This window comes from Ictalurus furcatus, chromosome 12 (assembly GCF_023375685.1).
Source record: "Ictalurus furcatus strain D&B chromosome 12, Billie_1.0, whole genome shotgun sequence".
Taxonomy (NCBI): domain Eukaryota; kingdom Metazoa; phylum Chordata; class Actinopteri; order Siluriformes; family Ictaluridae; genus Ictalurus; species Ictalurus furcatus.
Genome location: NC_071266.1, coordinates 2732520 through 2759351, shown reverse-complemented (window position 1 = coordinate 2759351; position 26832 = coordinate 2732520). Strand labels below are relative to the sequence as shown.

Genomic DNA, 26832 nt, shown 5'->3' with positions numbered 1-26832 from the left:
CAACCTGTGAAGCTCTGGTGAACTCCATGCCCAAGAGGGTTAAGGCAGTGCTGGAAAATAATGGTGGCCACACAAAATATTGACACTTTGGGCCCAATTTGGACATTTTCACTTAGGGGTGTACTCACTTTTGTTGCTAGCGGTTTAGACATTAATGGCTGTGTGTTGAGATATATTGAGGGGACAGCAAATTTACACTGTTACACAAGCTGAACACTCACTACTTTACATTGTAGCAAAGTGTCATTTCTTCAGTGTTGTCACATTAAAAGATATAATCAAATGTTTACAAAAATGTGAGGGGTGTACTCACTTTGGTGAGATACTGTGTATGTGTATATATATATATATATATATATATATATATATATATATATACACACACACACACACACACACATGGTGCCCTCCACTAATATTGGCACCCTTGGTAAATATGAGCAAAGAAGGCTGTGAAATTTGTCTTTATTGTTTAACCTTTTTGTCATATCACAGCAAACCAGTGACTACATTTCCCATCCTGTACTACAGCCTACAAACATGGCCACCATGGACTGCAATTCCGAGAACACTCACATTCATTCTAATCACAGACCTGCATCCTATTCACAGCACTCACAACCACAGTATAAAGAGACTGGTTCTACACAATAACTTTGCGAAGTATTACACTCAGTTTCCTAGTCTCTGTCGTATTTCCAAGCCCTATATCATGTTCGCGTTTCTGGTTATTGACTTTGTTTACTCTGTTGACCTGTTCTCTGCCCTGCCTCATTTAGCCTGATTGTTTGACCCTAGCCTACCTTGTACTTTGATTTCTGCCTGATCCTTTGGACTTCTTATTGTTTGATTAAACTGCCATACCTGCACTTGCTTCTGTCCTGCGCCTACATTATGTGACACTTTTGATCTTTTGTTAAAAAAATTCATAAAAATACTCTGCACTCATGGATATCAAAGAATTGTAAACAACACAGGTTTATAAAAAAAAAATCTTTATTAAATAAAGGTGTGCAACAATTACTAGCACCCTTAGGAATATAATAAAAATATATTTGAAGTATATTCCCATTGATATTTTACATTTTTAGTACACCTGGGTGACTAGGAACAGGAAATTGTTCAATCATGACTTCCTGTTTCACAGGGGTATAAATATGAGGTAAAACATAGACCAAATTCCCTTAGTCATTCATAACAATGGGTAAGAACAAGGAATATAGCTGTGATGTGCGGCAAAACGTTGTTGAGCTTCACAAAATGGGAATGCCCATTTCCACCATCAGGGCAATAATTAAGAAGTTCCAGTCAACTGGAAATGTTATGAACCTGGAATTGGACGTGTGTCTATATCGTCTCAATGCACTGTGAAGAGGACAGTCCGAATGGCCAAAAAATCTCCAAGGATCACAGCAGGAAACTTAGCTGGAACTTAGTTGTGTCTTGGGGTCAGAAAGTCTCCAAAACTACAATCTGAAGTCACCTACATCACCACAAGTTGTTTGGAAGGGTTTCAAGAAAAAAGCCTCTACTCTCATCCAAAAACAAACTCGAGCGTCTTCAGTTTGCCAGACTCTACTGGAACTTCAAATGGGATCGGGTTCTATGGTCAGATGAAACCAAAATAGAGCTTTTTGGTAATAAACACCAGAGGTGGTTTTGGAGCACACAGAGAGGTAGCCATATGGAAAAGTACCTCATGGCCACGGTTAAATATGGAGGTGGATCTTTAATGTTTTGGGGCTGTTTTTCTGCCAGAGGACCTGGACATTTTGTTAGGATACATGGCATCATGGACTCTATCAAATATCAACAGATATTAAATGAAAACCTGACTGCCTCTGCCAGAAAGCTTCAAATGGGCTCTGGTTGTATCTTCCAGCAGGACAGTGATCCAAAACATCATCAAAATCAACACAGAAATGGTTTACTGACCACAAAATCAAGGTCCTGCCATGGCCATCCCAGTCCCCTGACCTGAACCCCATAGAAAACCTGTGGGGTGAACTGAAGAGGCGAGTCCACCAGCGTGGACCTCGAAATTTGAAGGATCTGGAGAGATTCTGTATGGAGTAATGGTGTCAGATACAGATCTCAGAGTCGTGGTAGTCTCCCAAGTCAGACCAGTAGCTAAACCATTAAGTGGCATATTTTCAAGACGTGGGAGAAAACTGAAGAACCTGTAGGAAACCCACACTGGCCCAGGAGGAACTGTAAAACTCTACAAAATTATACAAAGCTGAGAACTGAACCAGCAACCCTTGGAAATTCAGGCAACAACAGTACCAACTATACACTATACCAACTCATCACTGCAGCTACGCATGGCTAAAGTTAACTAACTTACCCAATGAATTATTTAACTAGCAAATTTTACCTGATCTACTAACACGTATTTAAGCATAGAAACATATACATAAAGTACAGTATCTGACAGTAACTTCCTCAGCTGTCAGGATGCGTTCACCCTTGCTATGATGGACAAATATAGGGATAGTAGGCTGAAAATCACAGGACTTACCTGTTCTGGGTAAACAAGTCAGCATTATGAATTTGACACATGTATAAGATTTCTTTCTTATTGAACAGTACCATACTTTGCTGTCAGGATGTGTTTCCTCTGCTATGGTGGACAAATGTGCTATGATGGAGGTGGTGTTAAGACAAAGGTACAAGCTAAAACTTGTATGATATTTTTTTCATCTTCAATTTTTTTTGGACCTTTTTTCAGTAAATTGCAGTGAAAGTGTACTTGTTGGGACAGAAAACCATCAGATTTAGTTTAGTCTAAACAGCTGAACTAAAGTGGACAATGGAGCTCTCTTGTGGTCAAATCACACAATTGCATTTCTAAAAAAAACTGCACTAAGAGGAAAAAAGATAAATATTATCAATATGTCCAGGTATTGTGCCTTTGAGAACGGTCACATATTTAGCCTAGAAAATCACAGTTATGTGAGTGAGCACATATTTCTTCCAGAAGTCTACAATATTCTAAATAAAAACTCTCTCACAAATATAACATTATTTATTGAAAGACATAACAGTAGGTGTTTGTGTTAATAAATACATAAAAAAATGCAACAAACTGAAAGCTGATCCTTGCCTTCTCCGTGCATATTTTGGTGCTATGGATGAATTTGAACTCAGTGAAACTGCTTTTTTCCCCCACTGAAACTTTCATGCACAGCGTCTCATTTTATTATCAAGACAACAAATTATGTGACAGGTTACACCTCACAGAACACACAATGAAAAAGACATTAGATGCAAATATTTAAACTTATAATGTGTAAATTTATATAGTCGCCAGTGGTGATCTCAGCAAAAATATAATTCGCAAATTAATATTTTTTCAATTTAAGCAGAAATTTCATTTCTTTGGTTTTAAATAAAAAAATTGTAATCCTGATAGTATTCCCATAATTTATTATTATTATTATTATTATTATTATTATTATTATTATTATTACAAAATGTACCTGTAATCTGATTACTTTGTTTTTTTGGTGCAACTGTAACGGACTAGAGTTACCCGTTTTTTGTATCCTGATTACGTAACGCTGTTACATGTACAGGTAAACTGGGACAAATACATTTCATGCTAACAATCTGTTTAAATATCAGGAGACAATAAATTTTAATAGCTATGAATAATTACCACAAGGTCTTTTTCATTGGTAAAATATTTTCATGTGCCTGACAACATCGTTGTGGGTGTGGTCCGGTTTCAAAATCTGCCTGGTATCAGCAGGAACTTGGTAAGTCCACTGACAAATGAGACTGGTCTTCTTAAACATAAGCCTCTATAAAGAATAGAAATCATAAAAACAAAATTTTAGTAGATTTTTAATGATTCTTGGCTGGTCAATTACAAAAAAATATGTATCGTTGCAAAATTTGCATTTAATTCTTTGTGAATACTTGTTTTAAGTACCGTCTAACGTGTTAGATAAAGTTAGACGGTAGCTTTCCGGTAAAGTGGGACACCTTTTTAATGTTAACCTTGTTTTATGTATTCTGGTTTTACATTATTAAGGTATTGTGTGGAATCTTGTGGCAGATAGATGTAGCCTTTTTTTTTTTTTTTTTTTTTTTTAAAGGCCTGGTACCATGAGTCTTGTGCACAAGAGGATGGAGTTTTAGATGATGCTGTGTTTTTCTGCAAGCAATGCTTTACGGTGAAGCATAGTCAACTATATGGATTTTGTTTTTGTTCAAAACGCCTATTGATTTTCACAATTAGGCAGTTTTTCAGTCAGAACTGAGTTACCCACCATCATTTAAAAGGGTGATTGTGTGTTTGTGTGTTCAGGGGACAGAGCATTTTTTGCAAGTACATAAAAAAAATCAGTGTTCAAAACTGTCTCCTTACCTTACCCCGATTCACAACAATAAGTTTATAATAATGATTTATAATTTGAGCTGTCTGGCCAGATTTTGCAGGAAATGTCAGTTTGGCGTCATTTGTCTTTGCCTGGTTATGTCATGTCCGTAAACAGAAAGAAGAAGAGCCGGCTACTATATCATGTGTGTGGGGGCTGAGGATGGAGGAGTGTTTGTAGCTTGTTCTTAAAACAGTTGCTTAAGAATTTAACTTTGTCATCTAGATGGCTGCTTTTAATCTGGATAGTTCTAAACAGCAATATTCGTTGACATCTGGGGAATCAGCTGTTGTCAAAACGAAGAAAATTTGAACTGCGGAGAGCCTGCAGTCAAAAAGGGAAAGCGACAGAGCAAGGTCAAACCAATCAGATGTAGCCAGTTTTTACCTCATGACGGTAAGAGGGAGGACTGTACCACCTTCCTGGAGGCCTGGACAAATGCATTGTTTGTCACATTAAATTGTTTTTAAATAATACAGAAGTTACAGTCTGCATACTGGAAATATCCCATTAAAATGATATTTTATTCCCACAAAAAGTCAGACTGACTGCTAGGTGTTTAGCTGGGAATGTCATTTTTGTGGGACTACAACACTGACATGCCAGTGTGAGTATTCAACCTTCCTTTTTTATTCATTTGATCCCCGTGCAGCATGTGTGTTTAATATAAATTTGGATGTGGATACTATTCCTGCTTTAAATTCTGTAAAAGGACATTTAATTTCTGATACACCCTTCTCACAAAAACTGTATTTTTCTATAAATTTTCTAGTAGTTCCAAGGTCCATTCTGGTATTTGTACTTGTGCAGTTGTAAATGATGGCTAACACTTGATTTACTAACAAAGAGCTACTTCATATTTAATCAACCCAAATATTGACTGGGTTCTTGATTACCCAGAGATTCAAGGCTGCTGACCGTAGCAGCCATAAATCATTTTTGTTTGTATACCCATATAGCTCACTTGGGTCCAGTTCATAAAGGTGAAATTATAATGTGCTTTTCAACAAAAACTCTGAGTGATTTTATTTATGGTGCAAAAAGATTATATAACATAAAGCTTATATAATTCATATAACATTACAACAGATTATTTTACACATTTTAAACAATGGTTCAAATTCTTGGTGATGTACACATAGACATTAATGCATACAAACATCATAAAGAATGCAAATAAAACAAAAAGCCCACATAACCTTTAAATAGGCAAAAGAATTTTCATTTTGTATAATGACAATTCAGGCCAATCCTGGAATGCTTCAACATGATTAAATGCATGGACACTGTCATCAGACTTGTTCTGCTCAATCTCTGAAAAACTGCATAGTAAGTGTTGCAAAGCTGTGCTGTACAAGTCCAATTAATAATCTTTTATTTCTTTTATTTAAATGATCTTTTATTTAATTCTTTTTGCTAACAGTTTGTGAAAATGATATTAAAAATATTACTGTAGTGTTAAACTTCAGAGATACTAGATGATTTTCAATGGTAATCATGTCACCTCACAAATGTTATAATATGCTCATGAAAATACTGTATTTGCAGAATAATATTTTCTTCAGCTTGCACATCTAGTTCACTTTCATATCTAATTTACACCAAATTGTTTGCACAGGTGTTCACACGAGTGACTGTTTATCAGGAATTTAGTGGTGTGTGCTTTCTCATTGATGCTTTCATGGAAGGTTGTTTTTCCACTACAGGTCCTATAGATATACATTCATTATACCATATATGCATGCACCAAACACTTTATTAGGAATATTATACAAATACTGCGTAGGGCCTCCTTTTGCTCCCAGAATAGCTTCCCTTCTGGTCTAGAGATTCTGGTCCATGTTGACATGATTGCATCATGCAATTCCTGCAGATTTTTCAGGTGCACTTTCATTATACAAATCTCCGTTTGAGATGACTTATGAGATGACTAATCTGAGAGGATTATCATGCTGGAAGTAGGGATTAGAAGATGGGTAAATTGCGGCCATGAAGGGATGCACATGGTCAGCAACAATACTCAAATAGGCTGTGGCATTCAAGCAATGATTTATTGGTATTAAGGGGCCAAAAGTTTTATTTCAATTAAAGTGTGCAAAGAAAACATGCCCACACCATTACACCACCTCTGCCAGCCTGGACTATTGACACAAGTCAGGTTAGGTTCATAGATTCATCATGTTGGTGCCAAATTCTGACCCTACCATCTGTGTGGCTTGGCAGAAATTGTGATTCATCATACCAGGCTAAGTTTTTCCAGTCTTCAACTGTCCAGTTTTGGTGAGCGGGTGCCCACTACAGCCTCAGATTTCTGTTCTTGGCTGAGAGAAGTGGAACCTGATGTGGTCTTCTGCTGTTGTAGCCCATCTGCCTCAAGGTTTGGCATGTTGTGCATTCTGAGTTGCTTTTCTGCTCACCACAATTGTACAGAGCGGTTCTCTGAGTTATTGTAGCTCTCTCATCAACAACATTTCCGTCGCTCACTGGATTATTTTTTCTTTATTGCAACATTCTGAGTAAACTCTAGAGATGGTTGTACGTGATCATCCCAGGAGATCAGCAGTTATAGAAATACTCAAACCAGCCCATCTGGCACCAACAGTCATGCTATGACTGAAATCACTGAAATCCCATTTTCCCCCCATTCTGATGGTTCATGTGAACATTACCCAGAGCTGCTGGCCCATATCTGCATGATTTTATACACTACACTGCTGGCACACAATTGACTGATTAGATAATTGCATGAATGAGTAGGTGTACAGGTGTTCCTAAAAATTGCTTGGTGAGTATAGAATACTATATTTAATAATGTGTTAGTATTAATAATAGTGTTACTTACACTTACATTTTCCACTACTTTGTGGCTATTTCCACCACCAAGGAACATATTGCATGCTTATATACTGCTTTTACCACTGTTATTCATTCGCATTAACTGCTTTATCCTGGTCAGGTGGCTTAAATTACCAATAGCTTATATTTGAGGACATTTAGCTATCTTCATTAAAAAATATTGTGGCCAGGCAAAATAATCAAAAACAATAAATGCAGGAGTGGAGGGGACTGGTCAAATTTTCAGCAGGAGCAGGATTGGTCAGAATTACAGATATGTTCCATGGTTTTTATTCTTTGGTTACTGTGCTGTCCTGTACAATGTGTGACCTTGCACCAAAAGGAATTCCTTGTACACCCTGTACTTGGCAATTAAAAAAACACTTTGATTATGATTCTGAACTCCTTCTGGTACAGGCAGGAGTGGGATTTTAAAAAACAGTCAAACTTCTGTGTTTTTTCACTAAAGTTTGCAATATTGGCCTACTTGGATGTGTTTGGGAGTGTGGGAGCTATTAAGTAAACACTTGCTCTTCTTTATTTTCACTAAATATTCAAGTATTGTGCACGGCTATCACGCACAGCTGTGTCTCATGTCTCACAGTGGAACCATGTGTATTTAAATATCAAATGCCTGGTATTATTAAAAAAAAAACCTTTATTTTAATTTTAAGTTGTATTTACGATAGAAAAGACAAATGCAGTTGTTGGGCCGGATATGGCTTGTCCTGTGTTGCTAAGCCATATGGGCCGAGCCACGCTAATCATGGATTAGCGCTATTTTAGGGCTATTTTTACAGCTATTTATAAAATGCTAATACCCATAATTTAAAATCATCAACAATTTCTATAATTTCCATATGCATCTATGAAGCTATTTTAGACCTGATTCCATACAATACAAAAAAACACTAAAACTATAGTGAACATGCAGTCCACCACGGAAAATATGCTTGTTCACAGACGACGTGGTGAGGATTTGAAGAGTCCTGTTTTCCGAAGATATCGTACTATGAGTGGTACAGACACAAGGGTGATGCTGATCCGAAATGGAGCAAAGATTTTGTGAACAGCGTAAGCTAGCACAAAAGTGCTAGTGCCAGCAGCCATCCTCGACTGAACAACAGATTCATTGAAGCCCAGTTTGCAAAGGACAGCTGTCATATTGATCCCACTGAGGAAAATAAGCATTAAAGCACATTTAATGCAAGAAATAAAATCACAAAATAACTAGGGATGCACTGAAATGAAAATTCTTGGCCGAAGCCGAAACCGAATATAATGAAAAACTTGGCCGAAACCGAACACGTTTTTTCGCGTTTTTATTTATTTTGCCATTTTTTTCACCACTGCATAAATTAAATAGTCAAAATGTGCTTTTTACTATTTTGTCTTGCTTTTCAAAGAAAAAAATCAATTACAAAAACTACAATTTCAAAATATTTATTTAACACTGAACATTTTTTTTCATTTCAGCAGGCATAGGCTACCAACAAGGCACAATATAACTTTAAATAAATAAAATAGTAAAATAAAAATATTTTGATGTGGTCATCTTTGATCCTCTTGAATAGCCGATGTTAGGCCTATAACTGACTGCTGAAAGAACGGAACACACTGTAGCCTACAACTAAAAAGTGCATTGACAGGAGTGCAGAAAATGGTTCTATTGGGTTCTATACGGCTGATGATATTGGGGATATATACCGCTCGCGTCCCTGTACACCTCGCCGAGTATTAGAGTAGATATAGTATAGTTAGATACGTTGTTAATGTTCTGTTCCCTTAAATAAATACGCCTTTACCTGCTTCTGTACTCTACTCCCTTACGTCTCGTGATGTGCAGAATACTCCGGAACAGAAACAAAACAAACGCACGTCCACGCACGTTTACGGTCCACAGTAAACATCCGAAGAGCACGTAGCTCGTACATGTAGTCACCCCTCATCGAGGTCGTGTCATTTGCGCGTCTCACTCTGGTTGCTAGGCTATTTTGTCGCGTCATCAAACACGTCATTGTTCGGTCAAATTTATTCGGCCTTTTCACTTATAATTTCGGTTGCCGAACATTCGGTGCATCCCTAAAAATAACATCAACATTCACTCATACTAGAATATTGAACATATTTTTATTTGAGAAAGAGCCTATGAAATTTTTTTTAATTTTTAAGTTAGGCACTCTTTTCAGACTTTAAGTAGATGGGACTGCTTACGGTCATGTGAAAAAATAAGTACACCCCATGGAAATTGTTGGCTTTTTTGACATATTTGTACAGGTAAACATTTGATCCTCTCTGAAACAGTACCTATTAATAAAGCTTATACACTATCAAATGACATGTAAAATTGACATTTTGTAGTCATTTTCACAATGTACGTGAAAAATAACACAGGTCACCTTGAAAAGGTAAGTACACCCCTACATTTATCACACCTTCAAATCCAAAAAAAAAAATAGATTAAAATTTAGGGTGGCAGTGGTTAGAACCTGCTTAGAACCTGTCTTATCTAAACGTCTCACATCTAGTGTCTGGTGTTCCCTTTGCTATTGAGGTGTATGGCGTCTTCGTGCCAATATCTAAAGACTTCTGTAAGGCCTTCAGAAAATGATATGTATGCCTATAATTTGCCTTCCAAATTATTTTAAATACATCATTCCACTGTAAGGAAAATCATCTACAAGTGAGATTTCAAACTACTGCCAATTTGTCCAGGACCTGTCATGTACTTTTTATTTAACATTTTTAAATATGGTATCAATGCTTGATTGTTTTCATTATATATGTACATTTTGTTGGAAAGTGCACTTTATTAAAATTTGTTTAAAAAGAAACTTTGTCCTGAGTGGTCTGTGTTATTATTTTTCTTTGACGTTATGTTTCCTTGTGTTGGGTAACCTACTAATAGTCTAAATGAATCAACATGAAATAATAATAAATAATTATGATAAGACTGTGGATTATGATCCATCCTAAACAAAATCGTGATATGTTGTTTTTCAGGTCTCCCACCTCTAGCTGGATTACCTGTGTCCGGTTCAATCACAGTTTTAATCTTTGTTCTCATTTAAAGAAAATGTGCCAAAGCATTATCCAGTTAAAAGATGTCCAGGATGAATGTAAATATGTAAATAATTTTTCCTTTTCGTACCATAGTTTATTGTTAAAATGTTTTATGAACAATACCTAACCTCCTACCATAGTTTTAAAAAAAAAGACTCTCAAGTCCCATTTAGAGTATCTCACAAAAGTGAGTACACCCCTCACATTTTTGTAAATATTTGATTATATCTATTCATGTGACAACACTGAAGAAATGACACTTTGCTACAATGTAAAGTAGTGAGTGTACAGCTTGTGTAACAGTGTAAATTTGCTGTCCCCTCAAAATAACTCAACACACAGACATTAATGTCTAAACCGCTGACAACAAAAGTGAGTACACCCCTAAGTGAAAATGTCCAAATTGGGCCCAATTAGCCATTTTCCCTCCCCGATGTCATGTGACTTGTTAGTGTTACAAGGTCTCAGGTGTGAATGGGGAGCAGGCGTGTTAAATTTGGTGTCATCGCTCTCACACTCCCTCATACTGGTCACTGGAAGTTCAACATGGCACCTCATGGCAAAGAACTCTCTGAGGATCTGAAAAAAAGAACTGTTGCTCTACATGAAGATGGCCTAGGCTATAAGAAGATTGCCAAGACCCTGACACTGAGCTGCAGCACGGTGGCCAAGACCATACAGCGGTTTAACAGGACAGGTTCCACTCAGAACAGGCCTCGCCATGGCCGACCAAAGAAGTTGAGTGCACGTGCTCAGCGTCATATCCAGAGGTCGTCTTTGGGAAATAGACGTATGAGTGCTGCCAGCATTGCTGCAGAGGTTGAAGGGGTGGGGGGGTGGGGGGGGGGGGGGTCAGCCTGTCAGTGCTCAGACCATACGCCGCACACTGCATTAAATTGGTCTGCATGGCTGTCATCCCAGAAGGAAGCCTCTTCTAAAGATGATGCACAAGAAAGCCCGCAAACAGTTTGCTGAAGACAAGCAGACTAAGGACATGGACTACTGGAGCCATGTCCTGCGGTCTGATGAGATCAAGATAAACTTATTTGGTTCAGATGGTGTCAAGCGTGTTTGGCGGCAACCAGGTGAGGAGTTCAAAGACAAGTGTGTCTTGCCTACAGTCAAGCATGGTGGTGGGAGTGTCATGGTCTGGGGCTGCATGAGTGCTGCCGGAACTGGGGAGCTACAGTTCATTGAGGGAACCATGAATGCCAACATGTACTGTGACATACTGAAGCAGAGAATGATCCCCTCCCTTCGGAGACTGGGCTGCAGGGCGGTATTCCAGCATGATAACGACCCCAAACACACCTCCAAGATGACCACTGCCTTGCTAAAGAAGCTGAGGGTGAAGGTGATGGACTGGCCAAGCATGTCTCCAGACCTAAACCCTATTGAGCATCTGTGGGGCATCCTCAAACGGAAGGTGGAGGAGCACAAGGTCTCTAACATCCACCAGCTCCGTGATGTCGTCATGGAGGAGTAGAAGAGGACTCCACTGGCAACCTGTGAAGCTCTGGTGAACTCCAACCCCAAGAGGGTTAAGGCAGTGCTGGAAAATAATGGTGGCCACACAAAATATTGACACTTTGGGCTTTCACTTAGGGGTGTATTCACTTTTGTTGCCAGCGGTTAAGACATTAATGTCTGTGTGTTGAGTTATTTTGAGGGGTCAGCAAATTTATACTGTTACACAAGCTGTACACTCACAACTTTATATTGTAGCAAAGTGTCATTTCTTCAGTGTTGTCACATGAAAAGATATAATCAAATATTTACAAAAATGTGAGGCGTGTACTCACTTTGTTGAGATACTGTAAAAGTAGCTTATTTCTGATGGAAAACTGCAGACCTGGCAACACCTGATTCAAATACATTCAGTTAGCATGCTGTGCTGTCTGCGTTGCCGTCGGGGCATACCAATACCTTGTTAGATTTAAGTTGAGGTTGTTCATTAGCATACCGGAGGAGAAAATGTATAAATAGATAAATGTAGAACTAAAGAAATACACAAAAGAATAAACATGCAAATAAAGAAAAGCATAAATAAAGAAACCAATATTAATACATTTTTAAATTTCTTCCCAAGATTTGTCTGTTTGTTTTCCGGTATTGTGTTGACCATTAAAACCATTTTTAAAACAAAAATACAGAAGAAGAGCTGCCTTACCTAGACACAGCAGTGTAGAAAATTCCAAGAGAAATGATAGATATTCCAATGTGAAATGAAACACCAACAGCACCGTATTCCTTAAAAACCTTCTTCAGCTCTTCTGTTTTATTTTGCTTTTCCTCAGGCTCTGGCTTTTCAGCTCCTGCTTGTGAGCTCTTAGAAAGCAGTACCTAATCAGAGGCAGAGAATAACAATGTGAGAAATAAATATCACAGTAATGTAAGTTTACTCAGCACCATACTTTTCATCTTTTTTTTTTTTTAATTATATTTAGTATGTACACAGACGGGTGACACATGATAGGAAAAACCTAGATAAATGAATGAAGAAACATAAGTTTCATAAGAGTTTGGATCAATATTGAAAGAGCAAAAGATAATTATTTGGGCTCTGATGGCAGGCACTTCAGTCACAAAGACTGCTCAGCTGTTTATAATTGAAGAGTGGGCTGTTGTCTTGCTTCACTTAAGCTCCATTTGCAAAAATCTCCATATACAGTTGTAAATACACACAATGGGTTCAGAAAGTATCCATTAAAGGACTAAAGGAAGATGTGCAGCAAAAGGTTGTTGAGCTACACAAGATGGGAAGTGTCTATAAGAAAAAAGCACAAGCATTGAAAACGCCCATTTCTACCATCAGGGCAATAATTAAGAAGTTCCAGTCAACTGGAAATGTTATGAATCGACCTGGAATTGGACGCGTGTCTATATCGTCTCAACGCACTGTGAAGAGGACGGTTCGAGTGGCCAAAAAATCTCCAAGGATCACAGTTGGAGAACTGCAGAAGTTGCATCTTGGGGTCAGAAAGTCTCCAAAACTACAATCCGAAGTCACCTACATCACCACAACTGTTTGGTAGACAGGGATCCCGTTACATCTAAACCGAACACAGAATTCCTCAAAAAGAACATCATACCTACGGTCAAGCGTGGTGGATGAAGTGTGATGGTGTGGGGATGCTTTGCTGCTTCAGGGCCTGGGCAACTTGCAGTAATTGGGAAACATGAACCAATGAACCAAGACAATTTTCAGCAATTGCAGGTAATTTAACATAAAAATATAGCGTTTTTATTAACATTTATAACCGTTATAGTGCTACCTATTGCCCAATCTATAGAATTTTGCATGCTTCTTTAAAACAATACGATGCATGACCTTACCTCATTTCATTAAGTTCTGAGGTTTCAGTTAGGAATTATAGGCTTTTGGGTACAATTATACCCATATTTTTAAATGACCCTGCCATCCAAAGACTAAAGTTAAACATTTTTTCCAGAATTATTGACATATGGAGTAGGCCTGTCACAATAACTAATTTTGTTGGATGATACTGTCCCAGAAATCATTGCGATAAACGATATTATTGTCATTAAGACCATTAAGACCATTATTATTATTATTATTATTATTATTATTATTATATCATTATGCCAATGATATAAAGATAATGTAATAGCATAATAATGAAAGTACACCCTTTCAAAGAGTTTTATGTATTCTGATGAAAATGTCCTTTAAATTTTGTCAATATTTGGTCGTCATATTTATTCATTTTAGTCGATTTTACTCTGACTAAAATGGCATCGAATATTAGTCAACAGCATCTTAGTTGATGAGAAAATGCAAAAATGAAACCAAATATTCACACATTTTATATATTAACTTAAACATGTATCAACAAAAACATGTGAAAAACTGCCCGTGTTGTGAAAACCTAATCTCCTGAAATAATAACATTACAATGAGTACACTACTGTACTACATTATTGTGAATTCTTTATGATTTAGTTGTTCATTGTCCGTGTTTTAGTGCATTCTTACAGAGAGAGCGTATTTACAACGTGACTACTTACTCAATTTCAAGCTTTGTTCAAGGTTTTGGATGCCTATGAGTCTGGCAAGGGATTTTTAAAAAATCTCCAAATTATTTGAAATACATCATTCCATTGTAAGGAAAATAATCTACAAATGGCACAGATTTCAAACGACCAGGACTAGCCATCTCAGCAAATTCAGCCCAAGAGCAGACTGTCTGATGCAAAAAGAAGTCTTCAAGAACCCCAAAATTTCCTCACAGGATCTGTTAATAAGTCTTGCAACTGTTGGTGTCAAAGTGCATGCTTCTACAAAAGAGACTGCACAAATTTGACCTGCATGGGAGGACAAAGCCTTTGCAAGACTACAGTTTGCCAATGAGCATACAAACAAAGACCAGGCCTTTTGGAATAATGTGCTTTGTACAGACGAATCAAAGGTCAGACGAAACAAAGACAGCTTTTCAAGAGAAGCACGTAAAGCACGGTGGTGGAAATGTTAGAGTTTGGGGTTGCTTTGCTGCCTCAGGGATGGGACAACTTGCATTCAGTGATTCAACCATGAATTCTGCATCACATCAAAGAGGGCTTGAATATAACGTGAGACCATCTGTCTGAAGATTGAAGTTGAACCGAAAGTGGACCTTTCAATAGGCCAATGATCCTAAGTACACGAGCAAATCCACCAAGGAATGGCTCAAAAGAAGAAACGGAGGGTTATGGAATGGCCTAGTCAAAGCCCGGATTTGAATCCCATTGAAATGTTGGGAAAGGGTGTGGATTTTAAACGGGCAGTGCATGCAAGAAAACCCTCAAACATTTTACAACTGAAAGAATATTTCATGGAAGAGTAGTCAAAAATTCCAGCAAGCCTGGTAGACAATTATGCAAAACACCTACAAGAATAATGACAATATTTACTGATTTGATTGACACCAGTGGTTCTTGGGGCAAAGCTTTTAAGTATTAGGAGGTTTAATATATTATGTGAATAACATGTGTATGTGTGAAACATTGCATAATACACAGTCAATTATATGCATGTAAAATGTGATAGCACCTCCCGATGGCTGATTTCCAATACAGCATCTTAACACACAATTCAAAATGGCAGACGCCAAAAATGGCCGACATAGTGAACGTGGGTAGCATTTGACTCAGTATGTCTCACTGAATCTAAATATACCGTGATTTTACGATAAATTATACAGATGTTATAAGCAAAAATAGCAATTTTTCATATCTTGTGACCAGTAGGTGGCTGGTTCCAAAACTGCTCATGTACCCTTAGGTCGTGGTTTTGATAAGACACACCAGGATTGGTGTCAATATACCAAGGCGTTGAAGAGATATAACCTCTCGTTCATTTTGGTGTGCTTGTTGTCATATTTGTTGATGCGTTATATGCAAAAGGTTTGATCTATCAAAAGTCTTTGATTAACGTTTGGTCTTCATTATGTAATTTGGTGAAGTTCTGATGAACGGTGTAGGATGAGTTCACAAAAGTACAGTGGTGTGCTTTTTTTTTTAGAATTTTCTATATTTCCACATAAATATGACCTAAAACATCATTAGATTTTCGCATAAGTCATAAAAGATGATAAAGAGAACCAAATTAAACAAATGAGACAAAAATTTGATAGTTTTTATAATATTTATTTATTGAGGAAAATGATCCAATATTACATATGTATGAATGGCAAAAGTATGTGAACCTCTAGGATTAACAGTTTAATTTGAAGATGAAATTAGAGTCACTGCTCTCCAAAACGAACATTGCTGCCTGTCTGAAGTTTGCTAAAGATCATATGGACAAGCCAGAAGGCTGTTGGAAAAATATTTTGTGGATCGATGAGACCAAAATAAAATTTTTGGTTTCAATGAGAAGTGTTATGTTTGGAGAAAGAATACTGCATTCCTGCATAAGAACCTTATCCCATCTGTGAAACATGGTGGTGGAAGTATCATGGTTTGGGTCTGTTTTGCTCCATCTGGGGCAGGACTGCTTGCCATCATTGATGGAACAATGAATTCTGAATTATACTAGTGAATTCTACAGGAAAATGTCAGGATGTGAACCATGAATTGAATCTCAAGAGAAAGTGGGTCATGCAGCAAGACAACAACCCTAAGCACACAAGTCATTCTACCAAAGAATGGTTAAAGAGGAATAAAGTTAAAATTTTGGAATGGCCAAGGCAAAATCCTGATCTTAATCCAATAGAAATGTTGTGGAAGGACCTGAAGCAGTTCATGTGAGGAAACCCACCAACTTCCCACACTTGAAGTTGTTCTGTACTGAGGAACGGGATAAAATGCCTCCAAGCTGATGTGCAGAACAGTTACTGGAAATGTTTAGTTGCAGTTATTGCTGCACAGTGGAGTAACACCAGGTACTGCACGCATAGGTTCACATACTTTTGCCACTCACAGGTATGTAATATTAGATCATTTTCCTCAATAAATAAATAACTAAGTATAATATTTTTGTCAAATTTGTTTAATTGTGTTCTCTTTGTCTACTTTTAGGACTTGTGTGAAAATCTGATGATGTTTTAGGTCATATTTATGCTAGGGTTGCACGATTATGGTCAAAATTATGGTCATGATTATTCTGATCAATATTGAGATCTCGATTATTAACATATTTTTGCTGCACTTTCACATTTAAATAAACAGACCGCTGCTTTCACCTCCATGTCCTGCTACATTCCTGCTAATGTACAAATCTTTACATCAAATACGACTGGTAGGCCCACTTAAAGTGCATCATCTCGTAGAAGCAAAATATAAATAAAATTGTACCCAAAAATAAAAATGCCATCAACCAAATGAAAATATGCATCAAATATAACGATATTCAACCAAATGAAAACAATTCAGGGCTATACAGAAAAGTCAATAACAGTGTTTACAGGAGGAGAGACGCAGACAGATCACCCAATAGAGTGGTGCAGGGACGATGCCATTTTGTACCGGAACCCGGAAGTTATCATCACACCGGTTCCCTCGACAAAAACCCAACAGGATTTTCACATAGGCTTTTGGATTATTGCAAAAAATAATCTCTGTGATCAACAAAAGTTTACAACACTAACACGTTTTGTCATCAAGATCATTTTCACAAATGAACACAATTTTTATGAAGTTTGAAACCTAAATACAATCTCCAGAAATAAACAGCTAACGCTATAACCGAACTACACCACGGTCACTCGACTTCAACGTCACCATCACCAAGCTTCCCAAAACTTTTCCAAACTTGATTTAAATCATTTTCCATAATACAGATTTACTCTGTGAATGAATCTTCATCCACATTTTTTGGGGAATTGTGCACAGCAGACCTGAACCAGTTTATCTGCAGAGTTTTTTCCTGTTCGGAGTGATGGCGTTTAATTTCCCAAACAACGTGTGTAGTCCCGTTTAGCAACACGATAGTGTCATGATTTCCCCTCACACAAGCACTGGAGCATGCAGCGTTCTTACGGGTTTTTTTTTTTAGTGACGTTCTACATGTGCATTTGTTATGATTTCTCTCCTGTCTCCGCCCCTGTATTGTTATTGGTTGATCCCTTATGTGTCATCATTAGTCTCAGCTGTTTTGTGTTCACCCTTAATTACGTTTGTCATTTAAACCCCTCACGTCTCTTTGTTCGATGCGAAGTATTGTGTCAGTTTTCCCTGTACCAAGCTTTTGTCCGTGGTGTTGAGCTTGTTCTCGACCTCGTCGTTTGATTCTTGTTTAGCCTTGTTTGTGCCCGTTTGTTGATTGCCTGACCTTTTGCTTGTTTCTGACCACGCTATTGTTTCACGTTTTGGATTTCTGCCTCTCTTCAATAAAGCTCTTATCTGCATTTGCATCCGTCCTAAACCCTCATTACGTGAGGGTTAGCAACCGCCTTTTTCAATACACGTAAAAGCTTTTTTGCCAACGAAGGCACATTTGATATCATTGTGTTCAGCATGATCCACAGAATATAATCAGGTTTCAAGACAATAGGCTAAAGAAATTAAAAGTTTTTAGCATTTAAAAAAATATCTTTTTTTGGATCAAAAGGTTTTTTGAGTAACTTCAGGGCATGGGGACTATGACACCTACCAAGCTTTTATAATGATACTGAAATGGGTTTGTAAAATACAGCATCTTAACACACAATTCAAAATGGCCGATGCCCAAAATGGCCAACATAATTATTATGCCTCACTGAATCTAAATATACCACTTAAAGTCTTCCGGTTTGGTCTGCATGATCGGTTTTAGGGCAGAATAATAATAATAATAATAATAATAATAATAATAATAATAATAATGTCCAAACCTTACAATTACAATAGGGTTTCAGCACTTTGTGCTTGAACCCCTAGTAATAATAAAAATCCCTGAAAAAAAAAAAACATCAGCGTTTCACGCTTGAACCCCTAATAATAATAGTATTGTTGTTGTATAACATTTATAAATAAGGAAACTGAGGTTGAATAAATGTTGTCTTCTTTTTAAAAACACCAATTCAAAACTATAAACTCCACATTCCACATATGAATCATAAAAAGAATGGTGAAACAGCCGTTACTTTTTCTGTACCACCGATCTGGAACACATTACCCTTAAACAACTGTCAGGCTGAACTTGCATTGATTTTAAACACAAAAACAAAAATCAACACTAAAAACATTTCCCTCACTTTCCCATTCTTTTAAAAAGCTTTTATTATTATTATTATTATTATTACTACTACTTTTACCCACATATTGCGTTTACATTACTTTTAAGTTACTTGAATTATTTAATTTACTTTAGACACTTTATTATTAGATTTTGTATACCTGATAATTATTATTTTCTTCTTTGTCACTGCCATGTTTTTATTTCATTATTATTTATCCCTATTTACCTATTTTATTTTTGACTTATGTTTCTTTCTTTCTTTCTTTTTTGCTTCACACTATAAAGCACTTTGGATGTGCACGATGACAGCGATGATTATAATCATAATCATAATAATAATAATAATAATAATAATAATAATAATAGGATGATGATAATAACAATAAGAATAATAATAATGATAATAATAACAACAACAACAACAAAACAACAATATATAGTTGTTGTATAACATTTCAGAATGAGGACACCGAGGTTGAGTAAACATGTTCTTTTTGAGAACAGTTCAGTGTAGGGTTTCTCCCTGGGGTAGTCCTGATAGACTAATTAAAGTCCAACAAGCATTTCCAGTCCGTTGTAGTCTATATCAGCCCGAACACAGAGTGGGTGTTGTCTTATCTCCCAGCACAACACTGAAAGGTTTGACCAGCTAAGAATGTACTGCCAAAAATCGACATAAACCCGTCAGAGAACTCGAATGTAACCATCCGCGTTACTGAATGCCCAGAAGCCGCCTCATACATTTCTACTGGTGACAAACAGTTTACCTTCTGAACCTGTGTGGCCGGGTCCGTCTTCATCCAGTCGGCTTGTTTCTGTTTCGAAGCGGTGGATAAAGCACTTGACAGAAGTTTGTTCGTGGAGGAGCCAATGATACACGTTTCGGTACCAAGACAAAATAAGCTTTTGGTGGAATGTAGTCGGTTATTCGTATTACGATCCTGGCTTCTCCACGAAAAGGGCGAAATGAAGCCAAGTCTTGAAGCCGATTTGCCGGCGGTCACAGCAGGAGACACATGTTTACGTGTGGTGCGTCTCACATATTTCTCCTGTAGTGCTCCAGCAGGCAGAACACAGAGACTGTGTGTACAGACTTGGGAGCAGGAAATAATGCTAGTGTTATGCACTGCTCCCGCGGCAGCCTGTGGTTTGTTTATTGTAACCTGCACTGAACCCGTCAAGTTATAATAGGTGAATGATGACGCAGACCGGACTCCTCGACTGACAAACATCGTCTCTTACCAACACTTATGACGACTGATCAGCGTTGTGTGAGACCACTTATCTTAGACGAAGGTAATAAACACCACCAGTCACGCTTTACAAAAAAGAATCGGATTCCACAGGGTGGGTATAGGTCTCTGCCGAAAATAGTCGACTATAGTGAAGCATTTATAATGCGCTAACGCAAGCGACAAGAGAGCAACAACACACGGCGCGATCCCCGAACACACCGCCCGCTCCGTCCTTCAGAACAGGGCAGGGGGAGGGTCTGACTGTGATCGGGGGCGGGTTTACAACTAAGAACGGGTGATACCACTTTTTAGATCCAATAGCAAGCAATATCAGGACTATCCGAGACTTTAAAATCGCATTGTGTATAAAAATGTGGAAATTGCGCGCGCGCAATGAGATGACATAAATGAGTGAAGGTAAAAGTCTCCCCATACGCACTAACACATCTTCGCGACATTTGCATGACGTCAGCATTTTAATCTGGATGACGTCTTATTCGAGAGTTCTACTCTCTTTAAAAGATGTCTCTGCTGGATATTTCAGCGAAGGCTAGGAAACGCATTCGAGGCGTTTATGAATGATGGATGTTGTAAATCCGATCGTTTAAAGATGTTTATATGATGTTGTTATATAGGCAGTGCGGCTGGTTTACTGGTTTAATTTCGCCTACAGTGACTGCTGCTTGAAATAGAACTGAACCAATAAATATGAATATGTTTCTAGACAAAACACATCTAAGTTCATAATATAAAAAAGATCAACACACACACATACACACACATACACACACACACAAGAGTGCAAAGCGTAGTAAAATAAATAGTAGGTGTGTGCAGTTGTAGTGTCTGAGCAGTCCTCTATAGGCATGAGTATAAAAAGTAGACGAAGCAGCAGTACAAAGTAGCATTTAAAAAAATTAAACTACAATTAAATTAAATTAGATGTAGTAGTATGTGTAGTGTGTAATAAATATGTACAATATATCAATATATTGCACAGAGACAGGATTTAGTCCTTAGCAGCACTAAAGTGGTAATAGAACCCTTACAAATACTGTAACATTCCCCAAAGTGACAGAAACATGTGAAGAAACATGTGACTTTGATTCTCCACACACTGGGCACCTCATTGACACTCATCTGAGTATCCTTGAGCTGTCAGTGAGGTGACCAGTTTGTGGGAGGTAGTGGCGGCATGAGTGAAAGAGTGGAAGAAGGAGTAATGACTGGATTACAGTTTATTCAGGATCCTGATGGCCTGCAGGTAGAAACTGTTCATATAGATCAAAACATGAGAACACACTTGACAACATTTTCATTCATAATTTGGATCTTGTTATAATCTGCATTGCTGCATGTGATGTATGTATAATAAAGAGTATGTTATCCCATGCTACTGCTGTTTGCTGATCACATGGCCTGTGCCTGTGTTCTGTTTACTGATTTTCATTCATGATTTGAATCTGTCTGGCTGTCCTTTAAATTATACGCCTTTAAATGCACTTGCATCAGACTCTACAGTCCTTTTGTGACAGATGGACTGAACTGAAAATGATAATTAATGCTTCTCAGCTAGATGATTATGTTTAGCTACAGAATGCCTGTAGATATTTTTAAATAAATAAATAAATAAATAAACTCTATCATGGCTTTACTGTGGAAAGTCATGCTCTTGCTAATTTTTAAGAAAATGTATATATGTTCAGATGGTGGTGAAAGATTGAGGGATTTGTGTAGGATCCATAAAATAACCATCTAAAATCTGCAATCTGTCATGTCAAGGCAAACCAACAACTCCATTTCCCAGAATGCACCACGAACTACAAACATGGCAGACAACTACAACTCCCAATGGAACACACATACACATCACCTTCTCCTGAGCACTAATCACACACACCTGTTCTCTATCACACCACTCTACTTAAGGGACTCTCACACACCGCCATTGCACAAATATTACGCTCAGGTGACTTATCTGTTGTTTAACAAGCCGGTACCGCGCGTCGTTGCTCTGGTTTTATGATTTTTGTTATTACCCCGACTTTGATTCTCTGCCTTAACTGGTTTGGATTATTTGCATGATCGTTTGACACTTGTCTGTCTATGGTTACTGATTTCTGCATAACCCTGTGGATTTATCTTCTCATTAAACTGCCTTACCTGTATTTGCTTCTGTCTCAGCCCCCATTACCTGACACAATCACATAACTCATTTGACGTGCCTCTTACAACAACCATCTTCTCTTGAGGGATGCTTATGCTTCAAAATAACAAAACTTGCCGGAAAAAGTCATTTGAGAAATGAAGATTCGCTTATACCACAAAGACGCGAACACATTTTATGGTTTGATACTAACCATTGTGATTAACTCCATTTTAAATATCACATGTATACATTGTGTGGATAAACAGTAAAAAGCAGGGCTTCACCCTTAAAATCATTAACATAAGCACATCGTAAACATTCGGTGACATCCAGTGACTACCCAGACAGTCAGAAGACAGGAAGGTCACACATACAGATCAAACAAGGTTACCAGGGATCGTAAATCACATGGCATACAGACCTGTCTGTCAGGGTGACAGGGGAGGGGTGGGTCGCTTGGGATTCTATTGTGTGGCACACAGCACTTTTTCTGTATAGATTCAAAAGCTTTAGTCATGCAGCTCTGCTTTTGTTATTTTTTTTAACAAACATGTCCATGCGTATTTACTAAACAGATCTATGCATGTCAACAGAAAATTATTGTTGTCATTTTCCTCGACCTATGCAGACATATCAACTAGATCGACCTGGAACTACATATCAATACCACAGACGACAACCCGATTCCTTTTGTATTTTAGAGGGGCGGTTCTGTGTAGTGGGTAAGCATGCTCGCCGAAGAGACAGCCTGTAACTTGTTTATCATTTAAACAAAACACCTGTTTCTTTTAAAACACATCTTTTAAACATTTTTACCTCCTAAAGAACTCTGGTTTGAAAGTGTGTAATAAATATTTTCCATTTCTTTGGACATATTGGCACCTCAGTCTCCACAAAGAATAACACCAATGGTTTAAGTGTTTTGGTTTTCTATTTCAGTAAAAGAGAACAACGGCATCATATAACATCACGGGACTGTAGAAATTTTATACACATCACAGTGTTTTTTCTCAAGAATATTATCAACTAGTGTTTCAATATTTTCACATACAACAGTCTGTTAATTTCTTAACAGTGTGATTACACATAAATCAATCACACATGTTCACATACACATTATGTCCCCAATTCTAATACAACTGTCACATTCAGTCATCAGGTCTAGTATTTTCTAGTTGCACAAGATGGACTGACTGCATTAATTAACATACGCATCATATCTGTCCACTCATTTGAGACAGCAACAACCTTACAACAACCTTCTTCTCTTGAACCATGCTTACATTTCAAAATAGCAAAACTTGCTGGAAAAGTAATTTGAGAAACGAAGATTTGCTTATACCACAAATACACGTAACATATTTGTATGGTTTGATACTGACCGGTGTGATTGACTCCATTTAAACATCGCATGTAAGCATTGTGTGGATAAACAGTGAAAAGCAAAATTCACCCTTAAAATCATTAACATAAACACACCGTAAACATTCAGTGACATCTGACACCTGGGCAACACAGCCAGGAAAGCATTCCCCCGACAGACAGGAGACAGGAAGGTCACACATGCACATCAAACAGGGTTACCGCGGGTCATAAATTACATGGCACACAGACGTGTCAGTCAGGGTGACATGGGGGGTCATAAATCAATTTGACCTTTTGACAGAAAGTGTATGTTATAACAATCTACTGTTGATTGTTGTTTTTGGGTTTTTCTTCACAGCTCTCACAATGTTTCTGTCATCAGCTGTTGTTGTTTTCCTTGGCCGAGCCATTCAGTGTCTGATGCTCAGTACACCAGTGGTTTCTTTCTTTTTCAGGACATTCCAAATTGTTGCATTGGTTATTCCAAATGTTTGGGTAATGCCTGATTGATTTTCTCTCTTTTTCTCAGCTTCAAAATGGCTTGCTTTTCTCCCATAGACAGCTCTCTGATCTGCATGTTGGTTTATCCTTTTTAACAACAAATGCAGTCTTCACAGCTAAAACCAAGAGTAGATGTTCAGAGCTATTTATTGTTTAAACAATCAGTCCTAACAGGACACACCTGGGTAACAAGAAACACCTGTCAGTCACATGTTCCAATATTTTTGCTTGCCTACAAATTGGGTGATCTTATACATAATGTGCTATATTCTATGTTGCTTAACACATCTACATATAATACCAGGAAATAAAAGCTGAAATTCTAAACTCTCTTCTCATAGTCATCTTTTGATCTCAAACCAAAATATCTTAAGTCTACAGCAACAAAATTGGCCTTGCTGTTCCAATAGCTTGAGAGAGGACTGTACAACAAATTTAAAGTCAATGTAAGTAAACACACACACACACACACACACACACACACACACACACACACTCACACTACTCCTTTTAAGAGACTCTCATTCAGTCAAGTTGCAAAGTATACGCTCAGTTGTCTTTTGTCTCTGTTTATACCAAACCTTCATACCGTGTCTGTCGACTTTGCTTACGTTTACTATCTCGTCCCTTTGCCCTGTCCTGTTTGTAATGTTTGCCTGATCGCCTGACCTCTGCCTGTTCATGATTATGGACTTCTGCCTTATCCTTTGGACTTGTTGTTGTTTTATGAAACTGCCATACCTGCATTTGCTTCTGTCTGCGCCTCCATATCGTGACACCATAATAAAGGCAAAATGCTTAAATGTGATTGGGAACATTTGACTCTGTTACTCATTGTCAAATCTGTTATCATTAAACTGTTTAAACCATTAACAGAGTTGACATTTTCTAACATTGTCTGCTTTAACTCTGTGTGCTAACCTGAAACCAGATACCCCATGGCATGGTTAAAAACAGAATTTTATGGATTTTCATCATATTATTGATTTTTAAAATTTAAATGATTAATTGCAATATCACAATTTATCAGACTTAATAAATAATGAATCTACTGTTGGTGTATCCTCAATATTTTGTACAAAATAATGAGAGCAGAAGCATGATATACCTCACTGCTTTCCACAGTTTCCCACCAGAGGAAGTGATGTCGCTTTGGAGATTTTTTCTTATGTTGTTTTCTAACAGAGGTAACAGAGTTGACCACAAAATATATATTTTTTATTACTGAAATGAACCCTTATGCGTCAATTTAAAAAAGTTACACGTAGGTCCACAGAGGACAAAAATGACCATGTTCAAAAACTGTCATAAAAATATTATATATTAATATTATTTCCACTTTCACTGACGTCGATTTTTTTTTTTAACCAGCATCAGTTCTAATCATAATTACCAAACATTCCTTCATTTTTAGAATTGTAACCCTTTAAATGCTGGTTTGTTTAGGCTACATGCCACAGATTTTTAAAAATAAAAATAGTAATTATTTTCCATATAGTAAATGCTAATCAGAATTTGATATGTCAATGATTAACAACAACATTGATTTTGATGCATTCATATTTTTATGCAGTGTCAGATTAAAAAAAACAACAACTATCATTCAGGTCCATAAAGGACAAAAATGTCCATGTCAAAAAACTGTAATAGAAATATTATATATTAATATTTCTTCAATTATAATTTTTTAATTCTAATATTTTTGATTTCCACGAGCTATAAGCCTTAATCATCAAGATTAAAACAAATATTAAATATTTCACTTTATGTGTAATGAATCCAGAGTATATGAAAGTTCCACTTTTTAAATTAAATTACGGAAAAAAGAACTTTTCCACGATATTCCACGATATATCATTTTTAGAGATGCACCTGTATTTCCCCAGAGGCTAAACCTGAGAAATTACTAAAAAATTTTTTTAAATCAATGTTTTGAAACCTTGTCAACAAAATAAGAGCCTATTAACACAGAATGCATGATTTTATGCTTAAACATCACAGGGATTAAATATTGCAGTTTGAATGGGTTTCAATGGGGGCATTTTTTCCTTAAGGGCCTGACTGTAATTATTTTGTGTACCTAGTTTAAAATAGATTTATGAAAGCAAATGAGGGTGAAATATTAAAATTCCAATAAAAATACACACCTTTTGTGAAATTGATGCTGTTTTATGTCTGCATTAAGACAGACAAAATGATTTTAAAAAAAAAATTATTGAAAAAGACAAAAATGTCCATAAGGATGCACAAGGGTTAAATATAATACAGAAAATATTCTATCCAATTGATTTTATAACTGTTTATAGAGCACATGTGTCAAACTCAAGGCCAAATGTGGCACGCCACGTCATTTTATCTGGCCCGCGAGAACGTGATAGGTGCATGATTGTCTTAACATATGTTTTTGCTGTTCTCATTCCCAACTCGTAAAATACTGACAATTTGTCACGCCCCTAGGTGTCTGATACTGACGCAAAAGGGACTCTTCCACGTCTGTATGAAACGCCCTGGATTCTCAATTGACTCCAATGTAAACCCGTCCGCGGCGGTAAGTGACGCTCAGAGCAGACGCTCCAGCCATCCATTCACTCCAATAATAACCCGATCACGGCGATACATGACGCTGTGAGCATCAGTCTG

The 26832-nt window shown here is 37.3% G+C and overlaps 1 protein-coding gene across 2 annotated transcripts; it reads right to left on the bottom strand.

The window, feature by feature from the left end:
* Positions 1 to 1121: 1121 nt before the first annotated feature.
* fam210b (family with sequence similarity 210 member B) lies at positions 1122 to 20625 on the bottom strand. Of its 2 annotated transcripts, none has more exons than XM_053637985.1 (3): positions 19710 to 20625; positions 12454 to 12626; positions 1122 to 3806 (listed from the first exon to the last, which is right to left on the bottom strand). In XM_053637985.1, exons 1-3 carry the CDS (start codon positions 20172 to 20174, stop codon positions 3731 to 3733), a joined length of 714 nt encoding a protein of 237 aa, XP_053493960.1. In that variant the 5' UTR covers positions 20175 to 20625; the 3' UTR covers positions 1122 to 3730. The 2 variants fall into 2 exon arrangements, with proteins under 2 accessions (XP_053493960.1, XP_053493958.1); XM_053637983.1 differs by lacking the exon at positions 1122 to 3806 and adding an exon at positions 7867 to 8394 and having other exon boundaries at positions 19710 to 20441.
* Between the last annotated feature and the right edge of the window lie 6207 nt (positions 20626 to 26832).